The sequence below is a fragment of the Pyrus communis genome, chromosome 1 (assembly GCF_963583255.1).
Source record: "Pyrus communis chromosome 1, drPyrComm1.1, whole genome shotgun sequence".
Taxonomy (NCBI): domain Eukaryota; kingdom Viridiplantae; phylum Streptophyta; class Magnoliopsida; order Rosales; family Rosaceae; genus Pyrus; species Pyrus communis.
Window position 1 is genome coordinate 18,165,535 of NC_084803.1, and position 21,088 is coordinate 18,186,622.

The 21,088-nt window shown below is 37.8% G+C and overlaps 3 protein-coding genes across 4 annotated transcripts; all 3 read left to right on the forward strand.

Moving 5' to 3' along the window:
• The first annotated feature begins 6,951 nt into the window (after positions 1-6,951).
• On the forward strand, positions 6,952-8,727 carry LOC137732350 (salicylic acid-binding protein 2-like). Its single transcript, XM_068471662.1, has 3 exons — positions 6,952-7,787; positions 7,987-8,124; positions 8,301-8,727. Exons 1-3 carry the CDS (start codon positions 7,410-7,412, stop codon positions 8,580-8,582), a joined length of 798 nt encoding a protein of 265 aa, XP_068327763.1. The 5' UTR covers positions 6,952-7,409; the 3' UTR covers positions 8,583-8,727.
• Positions 8,728-10,481: 1,754 nt separating this feature from the next.
• On the forward strand, positions 10,482-11,813 carry LOC137716584 (uncharacterized). The gene has a single exon (XM_068456062.1). It carries the CDS (start codon positions 10,482-10,484, stop codon positions 11,811-11,813), a length of 1,332 nt encoding a protein of 443 aa, XP_068312163.1.
• Positions 11,814-15,687: 3,874 nt separating this feature from the next.
• LOC137732307 (ethylene receptor) lies at positions 15,688-20,949 on the forward strand. 2 transcript variants are annotated; one of them, XM_068471623.1, is made up of 7 exons: positions 15,688-15,900; positions 16,537-17,476; positions 18,005-18,373; positions 18,480-18,746; positions 18,842-18,969; positions 19,499-19,696; positions 20,254-20,949. In XM_068471623.1, the coding sequence occupies exons 2-7, from the start codon at positions 16,571-16,573 to the stop codon at positions 20,609-20,611; spliced, it is 2,226 nt and encodes a 741-aa protein (XP_068327724.1). In that variant the 5' UTR covers positions 15,688-15,900; positions 16,537-16,570; the 3' UTR covers positions 20,612-20,949. The 2 variants fall into 2 exon arrangements, with proteins under 2 accessions (XP_068327724.1, XP_068327717.1); XM_068471616.1 differs by having other exon boundaries at positions 15,689-15,900; positions 16,526-17,476.
• Positions 20,950-21,088: the final 139 nt, after the last annotated feature.

A 21,088-nucleotide genomic window follows, 5' to 3' on the forward strand; every position in this document is an offset into this window, starting at 1 on the left:
CCATATATTCAAACATATAGATAGCCACTATTTACTTGAAATGTGAATATTTTGGTGGTCATGTATATGCCTTAGTGACGTACTAGTCAAGTATTTAGGGTTGCGGATTGAGAACATGAGAGATTGGAAAATGAAATCACAATAGAGCTAGAGTGAGAGAGATTCTCTCTCTATAGTGTTAGCTCATTTTCTCACAACTTAACACTTAAGATTACGACATTTATCTACCAACTATTAGCACCATTTTCCATTTATGAGTTTTTTTCTCTTAATGTAACCAAGGGCGTGAAAATTTTAGAATAAGTCAATGAATCAACCATAATAATTTGACAGTAAACTGGTTAATTACATCAAACACTTTTAACTTACAAGTGAAATGAGTATCAATAAATCATACCATTGAGTTGCTCGGCATGTACAAATTTAATAATTGAGGAGTTCGCAATTCTCAAATCGGTAACGATCAATAATTGAGAAGTTCACATGTCCCATATCGATCATGATCTCAGGAAGAAGTTTCCTGAGCTAACGAAGAAGTTCTGGTGGAGTTTTTGAGCAGAGGTAGAAGGATGAGACGATGAAGAAGGGACGATTTAGGTCTATGATTAGGGGTATTTTGGTGTTTCCGAAATCGTGTGTCGGTATTTCGGGTACAACAAACTCGACATTGTTTCATTCTCGACCAATCCGAGCTTCCCTCTTCGGATTTCGTTCCGTCAATACAGTAATCGGACTCCTGGTTGCGAGTCCCGCACTGATTTTCTTCCTCATGGGAATCAAAGGACTAATCCAAAATGAGAACGACTTCCTTTCCACCCTTTCTCTTTCTGGCTCATTCGTTTAGTATCCTCTTTTTGACTAGTAGGATTGAAACGTAGGAATGAAGACCACACAAGTTTATTCTGCATATGCCAAACTGGCACCTGCCTATCTTGTCAAACTATCTGACTCACGAAGCAATAATTTATCCCCAAGCCTTCAATTTTATTTGGGTTTTTTAATAGTTGGTGTAATTTTTTTTATTAGTCGGACTACTAAAGTAATGCAACAAAATGAGTGATTAAGATTAAATTTTGGATTTTTATCATAAGTGTTTCTTGAAATGGATCAAACTCATCATTTTGGTTAGTCGCTTTCAAAATCAATTAATTTTGTCCCTAACATTCACTACCGCACATCAATTTGGTCATTCTGTTAAGATTTCGTCAACTATTATGTTAGTTTGTTCGTGGAACCCACAAATCCAATGAAATGGTGACACTTGGATTACACAAAATAACGGTTTTTATCTCAAATGGTCCCGGACATTGATCCAACTCCTTATTTTGGTCCCTGAGTTTAAAAAATCGATAAATTTGGTCCCTAACTTTCAATACTACACGTCAATTTAATCATTCCGTTAAAGTTTCGTAATATTTTTTTGTCCCACTAATCCAATCGTACGGCTCCACGTGGATTAACTACAAGAAAATATTTTTTTGAAGATTTAAAACTAAAAGTAAAATAAGAAACAAAAGCCAGAACTAAAAGAAAAAAAGTCATTGTCTTCTTCATCAGGGTATGCTCAAAAAGAGTTTCTTATAGTTAATCTATGTGAAGCCATATGGTTGGATTAGTGGGATCACATTAGCACACAAATGAAAAATATTGATGAAATTTTAAACGAATGACTAAATTGATGTGCGGTAGTGAAACAGGGACCAAATTTATCGATTTTTGAAACTCAAGGAACAAAATGAGGAATTGGATCAATATCAGAGACTATTTGCGATAAAAACGCATATTTTACGTAATTCACGTGTCACAATTTCATTGAATTTAGTAATGGAGCCAAGGTGGGGGCAATGGGATTCCTTGACCCCAATAACCTTGTGGCCCAATTGAAAGGCCTAGTATTAAATTTGAGATTGAAAAATGTTTTATTGATGTGCACAATGCTGCAAATGGAAGTAGCTATTATATACATATACATATACATACAACACACATGCAATAATCAAATATAAAACAAAAGCCATCCTTGTTGCCCATGATGCAGCTGCCACGCCCATGATGTGCATCCACCACGTGCAAACCCTTGTTGACCAGGATGTGGTATCCATATGCACCTGTCCAAACTGTCCAGAATGTGCATCCACTTGCTACATTCTTTCTGTCCACTTTTGTACAACTTGAGTGATTTCTTTTCCTTAACACCTAGAGCCTTTTCGGTGCCAACAACCCCAAACAAGAAGAAGAAGGAGCTGCTACTCCATTTGTTAGCCATCACTCCATCAATGCCTCTTCTTCCCCTGCTAAATATTCCCACCATCGTGACTACTAGTCTACTACTACTCTCATTCACTTTTCCCACATTTTCTCTTTTTTAATTTTAGCCTATAAAAAAACATCTAATCTTAACCAATTCAATCATTTCGGCATTTTTCTCAGCAATTTCCCAAATCGGACTTTTGTTTTTGGGTAATTCATTCGTCTCCAATTCAATATGTCAAAGGTACTTATTGTTTCCCTTTCGGCCACTCTTTTCTTTGTTTCAAAGGGCTTCATTTGTATTCAATGCTCGTTCTTTTATTTCAGCTTAATTCACAGAAATAATACCGAAAAGAAGTGTGATCTATTACTCAAAGAAGGTGACATACTTGGTGTGGCCAGAAGGATACTATCAAAGATGACAACACTTTTCTTAGGAGAGCCATCCATGACCCTCAAGGTAATGACAAACAAAACATTAAGGCAGTGTTTGAATTCATAATTGCTTGCTTTGCGTGATTAGTAATAGAAGCTCAGCTTTTGACCCAATTGTCTTAAATTCCTGGCTCCACCACTGATTGGGTTTATGGATCCCACAATCAAACTAACATAATAGTTGGCGGAATCTTAACGAAATGACCAAATTGATGTGGGGTAATGAATGTCAGGGACTATTTGTGATAAAAATCCTTAAATTTTATATTATTTTCCACTTACTTGCCAATCTATTAACTATAAAGCCGACTATTGAATAGTTCGGAATATTAAGGACTTACCCTAGTTAGTGGTGGGGTTTCTAAGTTGATAATTATAAAGCAGATTGAAATTAATTTTATTGGAAGAAGATGGAAGCCCTTGAAATCATGGCTCTATTATCTTGGATTGTTTGTGACGTCTAGCGATCTGTTTGATATCAATTTTGTTTTTTATTTTTGTTTTTACTTTTTGTGCTAGTGATAGAATGAAAATACACAGGAAAAAGAAGGATGAAGAGTAAATAAAGGATGGTGGGATAAATGTAAGAGAGACGCTCAAGAAAAGACACAAAAGAAAACTAAAAACTCAAAGTTTCAAACTATAGAGCAGTTTGATAATCATTATTGTTAGCTTATAGTATACATTTTTTGAAAGGGTGGTGATTTCATCACACCTTTGATTACTTTGTGCATACTTTCTATTAATGTTGACCGTTGATTTTACTTTAATTGTTCAATCTAACAGCTACGAAGCTACATGAGTGTGTATAAGGTGTGAAATGGTATGTCAAAATCATTTCTCTTTTTGAAAACTTCAAATTGAAAACATGGGTGTCTTCGATTGAGATTTTGAGAGATTTTAATTCTTTTAATAAATCTGTTACTTAGTTTTACGGTTAAGTGATGTTTCTCTTTACTTGTAAGTGAGATGTCGTAGACTCGTAGGTTCGATTCTTACCAAATGCGAATTTGAACCGCATTATTTATATCCATTGTGAGGTTAGGCCCACCCCCTTCCTTTTACTGTGATAATATCGTTCGTAAATGAAGATCATATATATATTTTTGTTTCTTTATATATATATATATATAGATATAACGAAAATAAATACACACACACAAAGAAGAAAGGAGTAGAACTCCATTGATTCGTAGCTTCCATCTCCTTCTTGGTCGATGAGGTCTGCAACTTCTGGCACCTCAACACCCTCATCGTCATTGTCGTCCTCTCTGCCATCGCATCCATCTTCTTCCTCACATCAAGAAAGTACAGGAGCGGCTCAAGGAAAAAAAGAGTAAAGTATGCTCCTCATAAATAGCCACAAAAGAAAACAAAAGCTCAAGGCAAAGAGGAAAACTATGTTCTGATAAGAGTTTATATTGATAGACAGTTTTTCAGACAAGTAATTTTGGAAATAATCATCGGCAAAAAGGAAGATGGAGGCTACGAATCAATGAAGTTTTATTCTTTTCTGGTTTACATGCTTTTCTTCCATTTTAATTTTATTTTTAATTCATTCCAGATTTTATTCCTTTTCATTTTATTTTTATTTTTAATATTAGTTTTATTTATTTATAATTTTTTATATTTTAATATTAGTTAAAATTTATATAAGCATCCATATCATTTAATGAATAAATAAGGATCCTTGAAAGGCTTAGAAAGAGTGTAAAAATATTTGTTCATTGATCCTATCCCATATTTAAAATTAAAAATAAAATACAAAAAACCTTGTCCCCACTTCCACAACCACGTTTTCTCTCCTGCACATTTTAATAACAAAAATAAAAAATGTTTACACACATAAAGTGTGTAGACATATGCTACTACGTATATAGAGAGGAAGTGAACGGGAGAAGAGAAGAGAGAGAAAGAAAGGAGGGGAAACATATTTAAGTTTTTTTTAATTATTATGTTAAACTTTTGTGACATCCCACATCGTCTAGGGGAGTTATCCTTATATGTATATTTCCATCCCTACCTAACACAAGGCCTTTTGGGAGCTCACTGGCTTCGAGTTCCATGGGAACTCCGAAGTTAAGCGAGAAGGGGGCTAGAGCGATCCCATGATGAGTGGTGACCCACTGGGAAGTTGCTCGTGAGTTCCCAAAAACAAAACTGTGAGGGCGTGGTCGGAGCCCAAAGCGGACAATATCGTGCTACGGTGGTGGAGTGAACCCGGGAAGTGATCCGCCCCTGGCCGGGATGTGACAATTTGGTATCAGAGCCTAACCCTGGCCGCGTGTGTGCCGACGAGGACGTCGGACCCCTAAGGGGGGTGGATTGTGACATCCCACATCGCCCAGGGGAGTGATTCTTATATGTATATTCTCATCCCTACCTAACACAAGGCCTTTTGGGAGCTCACTGGCTTCAGGTTCCATGGGAACTCCGAAGTTATGCGAGAAGGGGAATAGAGCAATCCCATGATAGGTGACCCACTGGGAAGTTGTTCGTGAGTTCCCAAAAACAAAACCGTGAGGGCGTGGTTGGGGCCCAAAGTTGACAATATCGTGCTATGGTGGTGGAGCAGGCCAGGGAAGTGATCCGCCCCGGACCGGGATGTGACACTTTTGTGATTCATTAAAATTCAAGTCATTTTTATTAAATAAAGTTACTTTTGTTTTTTATTTTTTATTTTTTAAAACAAATAATATTATTTATACTAAAGGAAAGGGGGTGTTAAACCTCACAATTGGCTAGCAGTAATGTGATTTAAATTCACATTTGGTGAAAATTGAACCTAAAATCTCTCACTTACAAGTGAAGAAGAATACTATTAGATCGAAGTACTAAATGACATGATACTTTTCGTTAAGATTCAAAGTTTTGAAGTCATTTTCATTAGTTTTAAGTCCTTCAAAATATGGATGTATTTAAATAGAATATTAAAAATGTTTATAAAATATTTCAGGTGTATTCAATTATGAATTAATTTAAAAAAAGAAATAAAAAGTTGAGGAAGTTAAGGGAATTGAAGAGATTTCTTGGTGTATTTTAAACACTTACAAATCTCACATCTTTCCTTGAGATTTTAAGAGAATTGAATCAAAATTTTACATAAATCTTTATAAATCAATTAAACCCCATCAAAATATATGAATTTATAAATACATTAAAATCCCTCAAAATCCCAATTGAATAAATTGGTAACTACCTTTTGTTTTCAGTTTTGACAAAAGAAAATGCTATAGAGACTACATTTTTGCTACTTTTGAGTTTTGTGTACCACATGATGTGACAAACTAGTCTCTATTAAATGAAGACAGAAGTCATAGCCACTAAAAATTAGTTACTTAACACTTTTTAGCCTTAACCTCTCTCATTATTAGAACAACAAAATTACTCACGTAACGCAAATTGATAAGGCTTTCACTATTTATTTACTTTGTGCTCATTTTAATAATTTAAGCCCTTTTGAATAAGGCAAAATAGCCGGGTCAAACGCTATAGGCATTTTAAAAGGTAAAATTGAGTGTGTAAAAATGTTTTAAAAATAATTTATTATAGGTATATGGCTGGCGGATCCGGCAAATATTATTAGGAGGAAGGTCAACAGAAATAGCGTGCATAACGTTCAATTTTTTAATTTAATTTAATTTATTTTTACAGAAATAATATGCAAATCGTTATTTTATCAAGTCTTGGTAGATCTGAAGTCATTTGCTAATGCACACATGTTAATGCTTCATTTACGTGGGTAACTAACATGTTCTAAAGTTACTCCTACATGAATGCTTAATAAAGAAATACACTTACGTTGAATACACTAACAAATTGATTGATATTATCAAGAGGAAAAATTTGTACCATACAAATTGTTCTTCCATTATAGGAGAAATTTTTCCAAGTGCCGGGACCCATTAGCATTTAGTTTTATTTATTTATTGAAATATAAAATTGAAGGATATCCAAGATGTCAAATGCTAATGGGTGATGGAACACCATGTGTCATGGTGTTCCCGGTACTTGAAAATATTTCTCCCATTATAGAAATGATTTTGCTGACCACGTGCAAACACATTTGCCAAGTGACCTGACAAGTAGTCCCTCCAAGTCGGCTAGTGGGAGAGCCACTTGAAGATCAAAGCACGAATGATGTGACATATACGAGTCATGAAATGCCAAGTGTGATGTCATACACATGTAAGTAAATTCCTCCGATATCTGCGGCCATGAGAGATTCTCGGGTGGAGAAACCGGACTGGAGTTTGTGAGAGAGAAGGTGTGACTAAAGTAAGATAGGGTAGCATGACAAATTATGAAGGTGGGGTATATGATGTTTTCTTGAATAGGGAGTAGTGTGATTTGCTTTTGAATTTTCCTCTTTCTCTCTTCACATTCGATATTTTTCATCACTGCACAAAGAGTGATACGCAGTTTTTGAATTTTCTTTGATTTGCCAGTTTTTACTACCAGATTTCGGATCGGATACACAATTTGAATTTTAATGCATTGGACATATTTTCTTAATTATCTGCACATTGAGCTAGTCTTTTAGGAGATTAGGTTAATAGTTTATCTTATATTCTTTTGGTTACTCTAATTTCTCTCTTATCTATTACTACACACTTATCAGATGAAAATGTCCCGTAATGTTACCGCGGCGTTGAAAAATTAGTACATGCTTTAGCCATCTTTGTATGCAGTTGTAGAGTGGTAGTTCATACTCAACAGAGGAAATGGCAGGATCCAACGGAGAACGGAAGGCGCATTTTGTTCTAGTACACGGCGCGGGTCATGGGGCTTGGTGCTGGTACAAGATCAAACCCAAGCTCGAGTCCGGTGGTCACAGAGTCACCGTTCTTAACCTCGCAGCATCGGGCATCAACATGAAGGCCATACAAGATGTTCACTCACTTACTGAGTACTCTGAGCCCTTGTTAGAGTTGATAGAATCGCTCGCTCCAAACGAAAAGGTGATCCTCGTAGGACATAGTCTTGGAGGCATGAACTTATCCCTTGCCATGGAAAAGTTCCCACACAAAATCTCTGCTGCTGTTTTCTTGACTGCGTTTCTGCCCGACACAACTCACCAGCCGTCTTATGTTATGGATCAGGTATCTGCATCTTCTTTTTTTGACGCATTGATATATTTACACTGAGGGTGGCAGAATAAATGAGTATCGAACTCGTTATTCATGAGATTCGAACCTAAGACCTTTCACTTACAATTTGTATCTGCATGTTCTTTGCTTTATTAGAAATTCATAAAAGCAAGCAAAGTTTACTCGAAAAACTTTTTTTCTGTGTGAAAAGTTCCTGGAAAAGAAACCGGCAGATTCATGGTTGGATACTCGGTTTGAGAAATTTGGAAGCCCCGAACAACCCTTGACATCGATTTTCTTTGGTCCCAAGTGCCTACAAGAGATTCTCTATCAACTTAGCCCGATCGAGGTATCGTTCTCACAAGCCCTCAAAGAGAACTGCAATTATATCTTGCAAAATGCTTTAGCGTGATTCTATTTTCCCCCCAGTATTTGTCTATGGCATAATATTTATCTTAAACTTGTAGTGTATATATGTATTTATAATTTCCTGAACTGATGTAATTACATTGTCCGTGTTTGAAGGATTTGGAACTTGCCAAGAGCTTAGTAAGGAAGAGTTCGTTCTTTCGTGAAGAAGTGGCTAAGATGAAGAAATTCTCGAATGAGGAATACGGTTCAGTTACACGAGTTTATGTGGTTTGTGACAAAGATTTGATAATAACTGAGGAATTTCAACGATGGATGATTGCAAACAGCGGGGTTAAAAATGTGGTCGAGATTAAGGGTGCTGATCATATGCCGATGTTTTCAAAGCCACAAGAACTATCCAATTCTCTTATGGAGATTGCCCAGAAGTATGCTTGAAATGTCAGTGAGCTACATTTTAGGCCAGTTGTAAGGAGAATAATTTTGGTCACCATGACTGTAATGTTCCTACTCCAACTTAAACGTGCGTACTGCGTGTTTCTCTGTGAATTTGCTCAAAGTTTTAACTTGGCCTTTGTATTTTGAATTTGCAACGTCTTAATCCTTGTAATGTTTAAACTTTTCTAGTTTTCACTCTGAAAGCAGCCAAGAGTTTGTATCAGTTCCAAAACCTTTAAAACGAAAAAGCTGCGTTGATGCTATGTAATGATGCTTCAAGATTCTGAAACTTATGACGTAGTATAAATCGGTTCTTAAAATTCATCGGTTTGTGATCTTAGCATGCTTCCTTGTAGCCAATGCAGCGCAGCTTGGGGTTCACCTACCTCTTGCTCTGATTCAGTCCCGTTTAGTCCAGGATCCTTTTTCGAGCTCAGTACTCTATTCTTTCTCTTCATGTCAACAGCACTATCCCATTTTCCTGCAGCAGCATAGAGGTTCGACAAGATGTCAGTTGCACTATCTTGTGAGTCTAAACTTAAAACCTGCTCTGTTGCACAAGCTTCGTAACGCTCTCCACAATTCAAGATTATTTCCACAAAACGGTTAACTGATAACAAGTTCCTCTGCCTCATCCAACAATTGAGCTCGACTTAACAAACTAACCATGCAAGGGTAGTGCTAAGGGCCAGGTGTGATACCGTTATCCTCCATACATTTCCACAAAAAATTCCCTACTTTAACCAAACCACTGTTGTTGCAAGCTGAGACTGGACAGTAATGTTACTTGGTCCGGTCTCAAACCATGTTTTTCTATCTCGAAATAGCTTCAAGCACTCCAAACTCCTGGAACATTAATTTCATAAAAGAACGTAAATTCACTCTCCCCAATCTCCAAAAACTCATGATCATCTCAGTCGATAGAACATCTTTCCTTCTCTAAGATGGACTGAAACACTTTCCGATCTTCATCAGTTTTACCGTTTTTGAAGTACATAGACACTAGTCCTCAACATACTGCCAAAGAGATGAACCACCTTCCATGGTCTCATCATTCTTCACATGGCCCAAAGCTCTTAGACTTACAGGGCACAACATCTTCATAAACCATCCTGCTCGCTAAAAACGTTTTTCGTTGATTCCACCTCCCCATGGTTGAAGTACATCAAAAGTAAAGCAGCTTGAACAAAAATCACTCAAGAATCCAAATTTAATTGAACAAGTTGGGCATGAATCAAAGAGCGAAGTCCTCAAGTGTATAATATGCCTGCATTACGTGTTGAGATGTAAGCTGCATACAAGCTTAATGTCGAACTGCAGATGACAATCCTGCAGAAATAGTGAAGAGAACTCTGAAATCGAAGAGTTTGAAGAACTTGCTATTTTTAGCAAGTAGCCGTTTGGTTCAAAATGTACAATGGCTAAGTTTCTGTTTTTAGAATTCTTACAGCTGGTTTCTTATTTGTTCTTTTTAATTGTACTGTGTTTCCCATCTTCTTCCAAGTGGATGGATGATATCCTCCAATGTCCATTAATGGCTGGAGAAGAGTTCCTAGATCTCTAGTGTGTAGGTTCTGTTTTGTGATCAGAAAAAGTCTGATATAGTCCTTGTAAAGTTTATGCCTTCTGCAAGAAGAAAGACAGACTCTTGACTTCTCAACTCTCTCTCTCGAAGAACTTCAGTTTTTTCCTTAAAATCCTATTATTCAAGATTCAATCTTTAACGAAGATTATTAATCAAAATACCATGCCTGGTACCATTTTAAACATGGTATCAGAGCTTCTGGTCTGATTCCGAAGAAGGGAGTAAAGCTGTGAGAGAGGTTCCTCCTAGAAAAAGTCCCAGAAGGGATAAAGGTGGTTCCTTTATTGGTTGATTCACTGATACTCACTAAGAAAATGGTGGGATCAGGTTCTTCTGATGGAGACTTACGAACTCCACAGTTCGATGGTGCAAACTACGATTTTTGGGCTGTCAAGATGGAAACTATCCTCATAGCACATGATCTATGGGATGTAGTGGAACTCGGTGTACAAGTGCAGCAGATTCCTGAAGAGGAAGAAGGTTCTGGAGAGGAGGGTAGCGAGGCTGAGCAAATTCCAGTGGAACCACCAACCATCTCCAGAGAAGACAGAATCAAAAATGCCAAGGCGTTGAGTCTTATACAAGGAGCTATAACAGATGAACTTTTTCCTCGTATCAGAAATGAGAAGACTGCAAAAGGGGCTTGGGACATTCTGAGAAGAGAGTTCAGAGGAGATAAGAAGGTAAGAGCTGTGAAACTTCAAGCTGTTAGGGCTGATTTTGAATATATGAGAATGACAGATAGTGAAAACCTAGATGACTATTTGGGTAGGTTTTTTGGAATTGTGAATAATTTGAAGTCTCTTGGTGAAGATGTGACTGAACAAAGAATTGTGCAGAAATTATTGATGAGTCTAAGTAGGAGGTATAAATCCATTGTGTCTATTATTGAGGAAACTCAAGATCTGTATGCTATTAGAGTGGAAGAAGTCATTGCATCTGTCAAAGTATATGATAAAAGGGAAGACTTACATGATGAAAGGGATATAATGACAGGAACTGAGAGGGCTTTTAGTAGTCTCAGAGTTGGAAACAATCAGGTCACTGGCACCTACAAAGGCTCTCAGAATAGGCCAAATCAAAAGTGGCAGGGACAAAACAAGAAGGGATCAAACTGGTCTCCGAGTGGAAGCTGGAGCAACAATCCAGGAGGAAATTGGAACAACATATTCAATTCACAGAACAAGCAAGGGAGCAGTAGTCAAAGTTCTGTGAAACCACAGTGTCAAGTGTGCCAGAAATATCATTTTGGTGTGTGCAGATACAAAGGAAAACCAAAATGTGGAAAATGCAATCGTTTTGGTCATATTGCAAAGGACTGTGATGGTCTCAAGAAAGTTGCTCACTGTGCAAAGGAAGAAGAAGTAACTATAGGAACCATGTTTTATGCCTGTCACTCATCAACTGTGCAAGCTAGAAGTGTGTGGTTTGTGGACAGTGTTTGCAGCAACCACATGACATCACAAGAGTCTACCTTAATAAATCTTGACAGATCTGTGACTTGTAAAGTTAAAATGGGCACTGGTGATCTTGTACAAGCAACTGGAAAAGGCACTTTAGTGGTTGAAACTCAGCGTGGGAAAAGATATATCAATGAAGTATTGCTGGTTACTGGTTTGGATGAAAACTTACTAAGTGTAGGTTAAATGATGGAGCACGGCTACTATGTTCTATTTGGGGGTAATATGGCAGTGATCTTTGATGATAACAGTCTTAAAAATGTTGTGGCAAAGGTGATCATGGCAGGAAATCGATGTTTTCCTCTCTCATTGGAATCCATAACTCCTGCAGCAAGGAAAGCCTCTATGGTTGAAGATTCATGGATATGGCACAGAAGACTTGGACATTTGAACTTTAACAGTATGAAAAAGATACAGCAGAAGGAAATGGTGATTGGACTACCTGTTTTGACAGAAATGGGAGATGTGTATGAAGGTTGTGTATTAGGCAAGCATCATAGAGAATCCTTTGACAAAGGAAAAGCATGGAGAGCAAGCTGCCCACTTGAATTGGTGCATACAGATTTGTGTGGACCTATGCAAAATGAGTCCATTGGAGGAAATAAGTACTTCATCACATTCATTGATGATTTCTCAAGAATGTGTTGGGTATACTTTCTCAGAAACAAATATGATACCTACAATGTGTTAAAAAAATTCAAAGTTTTTGTTGAACTGCAAAGTGGATTTAACTTAAAGAAGCTAAGGAGTGATAGAGGTGGTGAATACACCTCAAATGAGTTTCTAGATTACTGTGCAAGCATGAGAATGGAGAGGCAACTGACTATTGCCTACTTTCCTTAGCAAAATGGAGTTGCTGAGAGGAAGAATAGATTGATTGGTGAGATGGCAAGGTCTATGATGGTTGAGAAAGGAATGCCTGTAGAATTCTGGGCAGAAGCTGTAAGCACAGCTGTGTATCTTCAAAATAGATGTTTTACAACATCTGTTCTAGACAAAACCCCCTTTGAAGCATTCACAGGTAGAAAGCCTGGAATCAAGCACCTGAAAGTTTTTGGTTGTGTATGCTATACTCATGTCTCGTCACATCTGAGGCACAAGTTTGATGAAAAGTCCAGGAAAGGAGTCTTCATGGGATATGGAAGTTGTGAAAAAGGATATAGAGTATATGATCTGAAATCTAAAAAGATGGTACTCTCAAGAAGTGTAATCTTCAGTGAAAAACAGTCATGGAATTGGAAAAATGATCAAGTGGAGCCTACCTCAACTCATTTCAATCTTGAAGGATTTGATTATGAAGAAGAAGTTAGAGAGGAACAAACTGATGAATTCCAGTATAACAGTGCTGGAAGTTCTCATTCAAACACTGTTGCTCATGAGTCAGTTGAGGACAATGGTGGAAATCACAGTCAAGGCTCCACACCAAGCTCCACTCCAGTGAAGTTGAAAACACTAGAAGATATATATGCAAGGTGTCACATGTGCATTATAGAACCTGAGACTTATCAAGAAGCAACAAGTGATTTAGCTTGGCAAGAAGCTATGAATGCAGAATTGGAAATGATTGAGAAGAACAATACTTGGGAACTTGTTGAGAGACCTATTGATAAACCTGTTATAGGTGTGAAATGGGTGTTTAAAACAAAATTGAATCTGGATGGAACAGTTCAAAAACACAAAATCAGACTGTGGCAAAAGGGTATGCACAGAAACCAGGGATTGACTACAATGAAACTTTTGCACCTGTGGCAAGATTAGACACAATTCGAACTCTCATTGCTTTAGCAGCACAAAAAGGATGGAAGTTGTTTCAACTGGATGTTAAATCTGCGTTTCTGAATGGTGTGCTTGATGAAGAAGTGTATGTTGAGCAGCCTGAAGGTTTTGAGTTGAAAAATGCAGGTCAAAAGGTCTATAAGTTAAGGAAGGCTTTATATGGACTTAAACAGGCACCTAGAGCCTGGTACAGTGAAATTGATGCTTATCTCTCTTTGTGTAAATTCAAAAGAAGTACAAGTGAAGCCACCCTATACACAAGATCTGATGATGAAGGAGGATTGATAATTGTCTCAATATATGTTGATGACATTATCTATACTGGAAGCAGTGACAAGATGATTTGTGAGTTCAAAAAGGAGATGATGCAGAAATATGAAATGTCGGATCTTGGTCTCCTGCATCACTTCCTTGGTATGGGGATATTACAAACTGATCAAGGTGTATTTATTCACCAAAGTAAGTATGCCAAATCTCTACTTGAGAAATTTGGGCTTGAAGATTGCAAACCTGTGTCCATTCCCTTATTTACTGGTGAAAAACTTAAAAAGGTGGATGGGAGTGAGTTGGCAGATGAAGGGCTTTACAGAAAAATAGTTGGAAGCTTGCTGTATTTAACAGCAACTAGACCTGACCTTATGTATGCTGCAAGTCTGTTATCAAGGTTTATGAATGGTCCAACTAAGAAGCATCTGGGAGTTGCAAGAAGGGTACTGAGATATGTGCAAGGGACCTTAAACTATGGCATTGAATATGTGAAAGACAAGTCTGCAATCCTCATTGGTTTCTGTGATGCAGATTGGGAAGGCAGTGAAGATGATAGCAGAAGTACTTCTGGCTATGCTTTCAGTTTTGGCAGTGGGATATTTTTTTGGGCCTCTGTGAAACAAAACACCGTTGCACTGTCAACAGCTGAAGTTGAATATGTTTCAGCAGCTGAGGCAACTGCACAGTCAATTTGGTTGAGATTTGTTCTTGATGACTTTGGGGAAATGCAAACTGAGGCAACACCTTTATTTTGTGACAATATGTCAGCAATTTCTATGGTCAAAGACCCTGTATTTCATCAGAGAACTAGACACATAAACAGGCGATATCATTTCATAAGGGAAGTTCTGCAAGAAGGGATGATCAATGTGCAGTTCTGCAGAAGTGAAGAACAACTTGCATACATATTTACAAAAGCCTTGCCAAATGATAGATTTAATCAGTTGAGATTGAGACTTGGAGTGAAGCCAGTAAGCAGCTTAGGAGAGGCTGTTGAGATGTAAGCTGCATACAAGCTTAATGTCGAACTGCAGATGACAATCCTGCAGAAAGAGTGAAGAGAACTCTGAAATCGAAGAGTTTGAAGAACTTGCTATTTTTAGCAAGTAGTCGTTTGGTTCAAAATGTACAATGGCTAAGTTTCTGTTTTTAGAATTCTTACAGCTGGTTTCTTATTTATTCTTTTTAATTGTACTGTGTTTCCCATCTTCTTCCAAGTGGATGGATGATATCCTCCAATGTCCATTAATGGCTGGAGAAGAGTTCCTAGATCTCTAGTGTGTAGGTTCTGTTTTGTGATCAGAAAAAGTCTGATATAGTCCTTGTAAAGTTTATGCCTTCTGCAAGAAGAAAGACAGACTCTTGACTTCTCAACTCTCTCTCTCGAAGAACTTCAGTTTTTTCCTTAAAATCCTATTATTCAAGATTCAATCTTTAACGAAGATTATTAATCAAAATACCATGCCTGGTACCATTTCAAACATTACGCTCGTGAAAGCGGAACCATTTGGACTACGGCATTGAATTCCCATTTTTTTAAGTAGCTACCTGGCAAAAAATGCACTGTTTGAATCACGCTAACACGCCACAAAGAGCGCATTGAATGGAACCAGATGTCATTGAGGCATTTTGTTGGACACCTTCATGATATTGCCAAGTGAATGAGATTGCGTATGCATGGAAATGCCAGTGAGCGCGAGCCGACAGCGGTGGTGGTAAGGAGGAGAGCACGGAGTTGCCGCGCTTGTTTCTGTGAGGTTATGGAGGTGCATTTTTTGTATCAGAGCGCTGCGAAGAAAGAGGTCTCATAAACGGGTGCATTTTTTACGTAAACTAGTTCAAGGCTTCAAGCCTCTTACCCGCCAAAACATGAGCGGTTCAGATTTCAAGTTGACCAAATTTAATATATCAAAACCGTCCATCCTCTCATTTTGGAAATACAATAAATTGCAATGATATCAAAACGCAGCGTTTTGAATCTGCGTGACGGTGAATTATATCAATGCAATGGAGTATGGATATCTCCATCCCCAATTTTCAAAAACCCTAGTCCGCCCGACGTCTCCTCTACCACCCTCTCTTCTCCTCAGTTGGATCGTCGCACTGTGTTTGCTAGCGATATCAGTTCGCCGGCGCCGACTTGACCTGCCGCCGCGGACGGCCGGGGATTCTGCGACAGTCAATTGTCAGTCCACCCCCTCGCTTTCTGTGCTCATTTCTCACTTGTCAGGTGGGTTTTCACTTTCATTGAGCTGAAATCTTAGAACTTCAGTGCATGTAGGCAGATTAGAAACTTGGGTAAGCAGATTATGGCTAAATTTTTTTGAAGATTGAGAAGTGGGATTCATTTGAAACTTTTAGAATCAGAGTTGAGACTTTAGGGATTTATGGATTGGTATTTGGTAGTGAATTGCTGGATGTGTGGCAGGATCCTTGCTCTTTCTTTTGGTCAATGGATCGCAAGGGATAAATAATAAATGTGGTTTTCCATTTGTGTTTATATATTCATTCCCGATGATCACGGTTTATGGTTGTATTTTCTTCTTCGTTTTTTTATACTATCGGTTGGATTTTGAAAGGGTTGAGTTGTTGGGTACAGGTTCTAGACAGAAATTTTCGATGTTGTTTAATTGAAATTTTATATTTAAATTGCGTTGCTCTAAATGATCAAATGTTGAAAGATCAATGGAGCCTAGTTTGCACTTGCGTAATGCTAAATTGTTATATCATAATTTTCTTTTGTAATTACTAATTAGTACTATTGGGTGATTAGATTATTGCTGTTTTTTCCCTTTCATTTTTCTGTTTATTTATTTATTTATTTGCTTCAGTTTTGACGGTATAATATGTTGTAGGCATGTAACAGACCAAGTAATATCCGTTTAAGTGGCTCAATCATCATGTTGGCATGCAACTGTATTGAGCCACAATGGCCGGCTGATGAATTGCTGATGAAATATCAGTACATTTCAGATTTCTTTATTGCGCTTGCTTATTTCTCCATCCCACTAGAGTTGATCTACTTTGTCAAGAAGTCCGCAGTGTTTCCATACAGATGGGTCCTCGTACAATTTGGTGCTTTCATTGTACTGTGTGGGGCGACTCATCTTATCAACTTATGGACGTTCAGCATGCATTCAAGAACTGTGGCCATAGTAATGACCACGGCAAAGGTTTTAACTGCAGTGGTGTCATGCGCAACTGCCCTTATGCTTGTACATATTATACCTGATTTATTGAGTGTTAAAACTAGAGAACTATTCTTGAAGAACAAGGCTGCAGAGCTCGATAGAGAAATGGGCCTTATCCGCACACAGGAGGAAACAGGTCGACATGTCAGGATGTTGACCCATGAAATCAGAAGCACTCTTGATAGACATACTATACTTAAAACTACACTTGTCGAGTTAGGTAGAACTTTGGCATTGGAAGAGTGTGCCTTGTGGATGCCAACGCGTACTGGATTAGAGCTTCAACTATCCTATACACTCCGTCAGCAGAATCCAGTAGGATATACCGTACCCATTCATCTTCCTGTGATCAATCAAGTATTTAGTAGCAACCGTGCAGTAAAAATATCACCAAATTCTCCAGTGGCAAGACTGAGGCAACTTGCAGGAAGGCACATTCCTGGGGAAGTTGTTGCAGTTCGTGTGCCCCTTTTACATCTCTCTAACTTCCAAATTAATGACTGGCCTGAGCTCTCAACAAAACGCTATGCTTTGATGGTCTTGATGCTTCCCTCAGATAGTGCAAGGCAGTGGCACGTTCATGAGTTAGAATTGGTAGAAGTGGTTGCTGATCAGGTAAAAAACCACAATCTGTATCTTTTTAAGTACAATCTTTATGACAATGGTAATAAATCTCTCCACAACCAAATCCCAAAAGGAAATTTAAAATACAGTTTCTTTTGGTTGCTCAGATCCACATTTGAAGAGGTTAAGTAGTACCTATGATGTCCTATGAAAAAAATGTTTGTTTATGGAAAGGTTCATTCTTTTGTCGATGTTTTACGGTCCATCTAATCCTTTTACTATAACCCTTTGTGTAACGTGAAATTACATCAAATCTCAGGAACCTATTATACAAGTTGTAGTTGATTGATTCTCAGAAATGAAATGCATTTTTTTAAATGTTGTATTACTTGGCATATAGAAAGGTTTCTTAAACCGAAAAACATCTTATAAAAGAGAGAATAAATAAAAAGAGCAGATTGCCTATCTAAAGATGTTCTTTCCCTGTTTCTTGCTTTCTTAAAAATATACACCTGCTCATATATTATTATATAACGAAGCATTCATTTATTAGTTCTTATTGTTGAGTCGTTGACACAGGTTGCGGTTGCTCTGTCACATGCTGCAATATTAGAAGAGTCAATGAGGGCAAGGGATCTCCTTATGGAGCAGAATGTTGCGCTCGATTTAGCCAGGAGAGAAGCGGAGACTGCAATTCGTGCTCGCAATGATTTCTTGGCTGTTATGAACCATGAGATGAGAACTCCCATGCATGCAATTATTGCTCTTTCTTCTTTGCTACAGGAAACTGAGCTCACACCTGAGCAGCGTCTCATGGTTGAAACGATATTAAGGAGCAGCAACCTATTGGCTACCCTCGTAAATGATGTTTTGGATCTTTCAAGGCTTGAAGATGGCAGCCTTCAACTTGAAATAGCAACTTTTAACCTCCATTCCGTATTTAGAGAGGTACGGTTATGTGTTCCTGCCACTTATGAGTTATTTTGGATTACATGATTTCCATTGATTCTGTGGCAGTTTGCATCAGTAAAATGGTTTTTTTTTTTTGTTGCAGGTTCATAATATGATTAAGCCTGTTGCATCTATCAAAAGGTTGTCAGTTACATTGAATATAGCTGCAGATTTGCCAATGTATGCCATAGGTGATGAAAAGCGTCTTATGCAAACTATTCTAAATGTTGTTGGGAATGCTGTGAAGTTCTCAAAAGAAGGGAGCATCTCAATCACAGGTTTTGTTGCAAAATCAGAATCTTTACGAGATTTCAGGGCTCCTGATTTCTTTCCAGTGCAAAGTGATAATCACTTTTATCTGCGCGTACAGGTTTGTTTCTTCAAATACTTGTTTGAATCTGAGGGAAGACCATTCTGTTCATTTGAAGTTATTATGGTATATTACATTCTCTTTTTCTGGCGTAGGTCAAAGATTCAGGATCTGGAATCAATCCTCAGGATATCCCAAAGCTATTTACCAAATTTGCACAAACTCAGACTTTAGCTACCCGAAATTCTGGTGGTAGTGGACTTGGCCTGGCAATTTGTAAGAGGTATTTATTTTTTTGTTTTGCCATATTGTGCTTGATTTAGTTCCGAAAGTCCACCTAAACCACAATAGATAAAGGGTGAATTATAATTATGTTCTACATAGTTTATAATCTTTATTTTGGTCCTCAATTCACTACATCCAAATCCCTATATCTCTAGTGTAGTTATATGTAATAGCATGGTGGATTATAACTAAGCTCTAAAGTTTTTAACACACATACACGTGTGTCATGTGCAGATTCCGTCTCCGTAATTGTTATAAATCTGAAATGTATTTAATTGCTAGCATTCACAAAACCGTAAGGATGCCAAAATAAAACTAGAGGGGCCGTAGCGGAAAGTGGCATAAAGTATTGGACTCAAATTATCGTTTTCCCAAAATGAAAGAAAAAGAAAACTATGCATTGAGCTTGTATGACTATCCACCTGTTTTTTTAGCATTTCAAGTTTTGTGAAGGTTTAAATCAATATTACTAGGAGATATATTTATATGCAGTTGTAATGCAATCTTGGTTTCTATGATGTGATCAGATTTGTAAATCTTATGGAAGGGCATATTTGGATTGAAAGTGAAGGTCTTGGCAAGGGATGCACAGCCACTTTCATTGTGAAACTCGGATTTCCAGAGCGTTCGAATGAGTCTAAGCTGCCTTTTGGACCCAAGCTGCAAGCAAATCATGTTCAAACTAACTTTCCAGGGTTGAAAGTCCTTGTCATGGATGATAATGGGTCAGTAACTAGCCACCTTTCCTACCCAGTTAATTTTTTGGTGCGTTGTTTCCTCCAGCAGTATTTATTTTATAAAATAGGGAATGAGTATATACATTATAAACAAGCTTAATTTGTTATGAAATACTATACCATTATCAATTTGAGCGGTGATAATAGATTTGGCTTGGGAGTGAGGTCTGGAATTAGTGAGTGCATTCATTAGTTATTTAGTGGTTTTTGACTTGATGTTTTTTAATTGCCGAGTCAGTATTTGGATAAAAGGAATAGCAGTTCTAGGTTATCGTATGATTATTTCATCCATTCGGAAACATCATGTTATAAACTGCCAAATAACTCTGTCAAGGTGTGGAAACAATTTTTAACTTGTGATCTTAGTGGGTGCATATTGGTGCAACACTTTTAAATGAGCAGCAGATGCAAGTATAGTTATATGTGTGAATTTTATGAGATTCAAGGTGTAATGGCTGGTTGTTCTTTTATTTTTACGGCTTGTGAACAATATTCTACTTGTTCTCACTGAGCTCCGTTTTCTTCCCATTCTTTTAATCGTTCAGGGTCAGCAGGTCAGTGACAAAGGGACTCCTTGCGCACCTAGGATGTGATGTAACAGCTGTAAGCTTAATCGATGAGTCATTGCATGTTATTTCACAAGAGCACAAGGTGGTGTTCATGGATGTGAGCATGCCAGGAATCGATGGTTATGAACTTGCTGTCCGTATACATGAAAAGTTCACAAAACGTCATGAGCGGCCGGCATTAGTGGCACTTACCGGAAGCATAGACAAGATTACAAAGGAGAACTGCATGAGGGTTGGTGTGGATGGTGTTATACTAAAACCGGTTTCAGTTGATAAAATGAGGAGTGTTTTATCAGAAATATTAGAGCATCGAGTCCTATTCGAGGCCATGTAAAAGACACAGGAACATTACTCCAGCAGAGGAAAGATTTCAAGGGAAAAGGATATTGAAAGTTTCCTCTAGGGATTGTGGTGTCGCATACACAGAATGAGAAGTTACATACAATAAAGCTAGAGCAATTTGGGATGATGGCACTGGCCTGTGAAGAGCAGTCTCGGTGTACCCTCGTTGTGCAATCGTCACACGAGAAGCTAAGTTAACAATAACTGATTTGTGTAAACTGGCAACGCTAACTTTTCTCTATCTATTGCCCTACATAGTTTGCAAGTTATGTGTAGTTTCTCTGTTGCTAAATTTGGATCGTATTATATTCGACCTCTGGCATTACCCCATTTCTTGCCGGCTTTTTCTACCAGAGTTCTAGTTACCTTCTCACCTAGAAAAAGGGGGCAGATCTGCTTTCTGTTAAAGACACCTTTGAGAATTTCAAACTCATTTGCCAAAGTTTTCTGCATGAATTCTAGGGTGTTC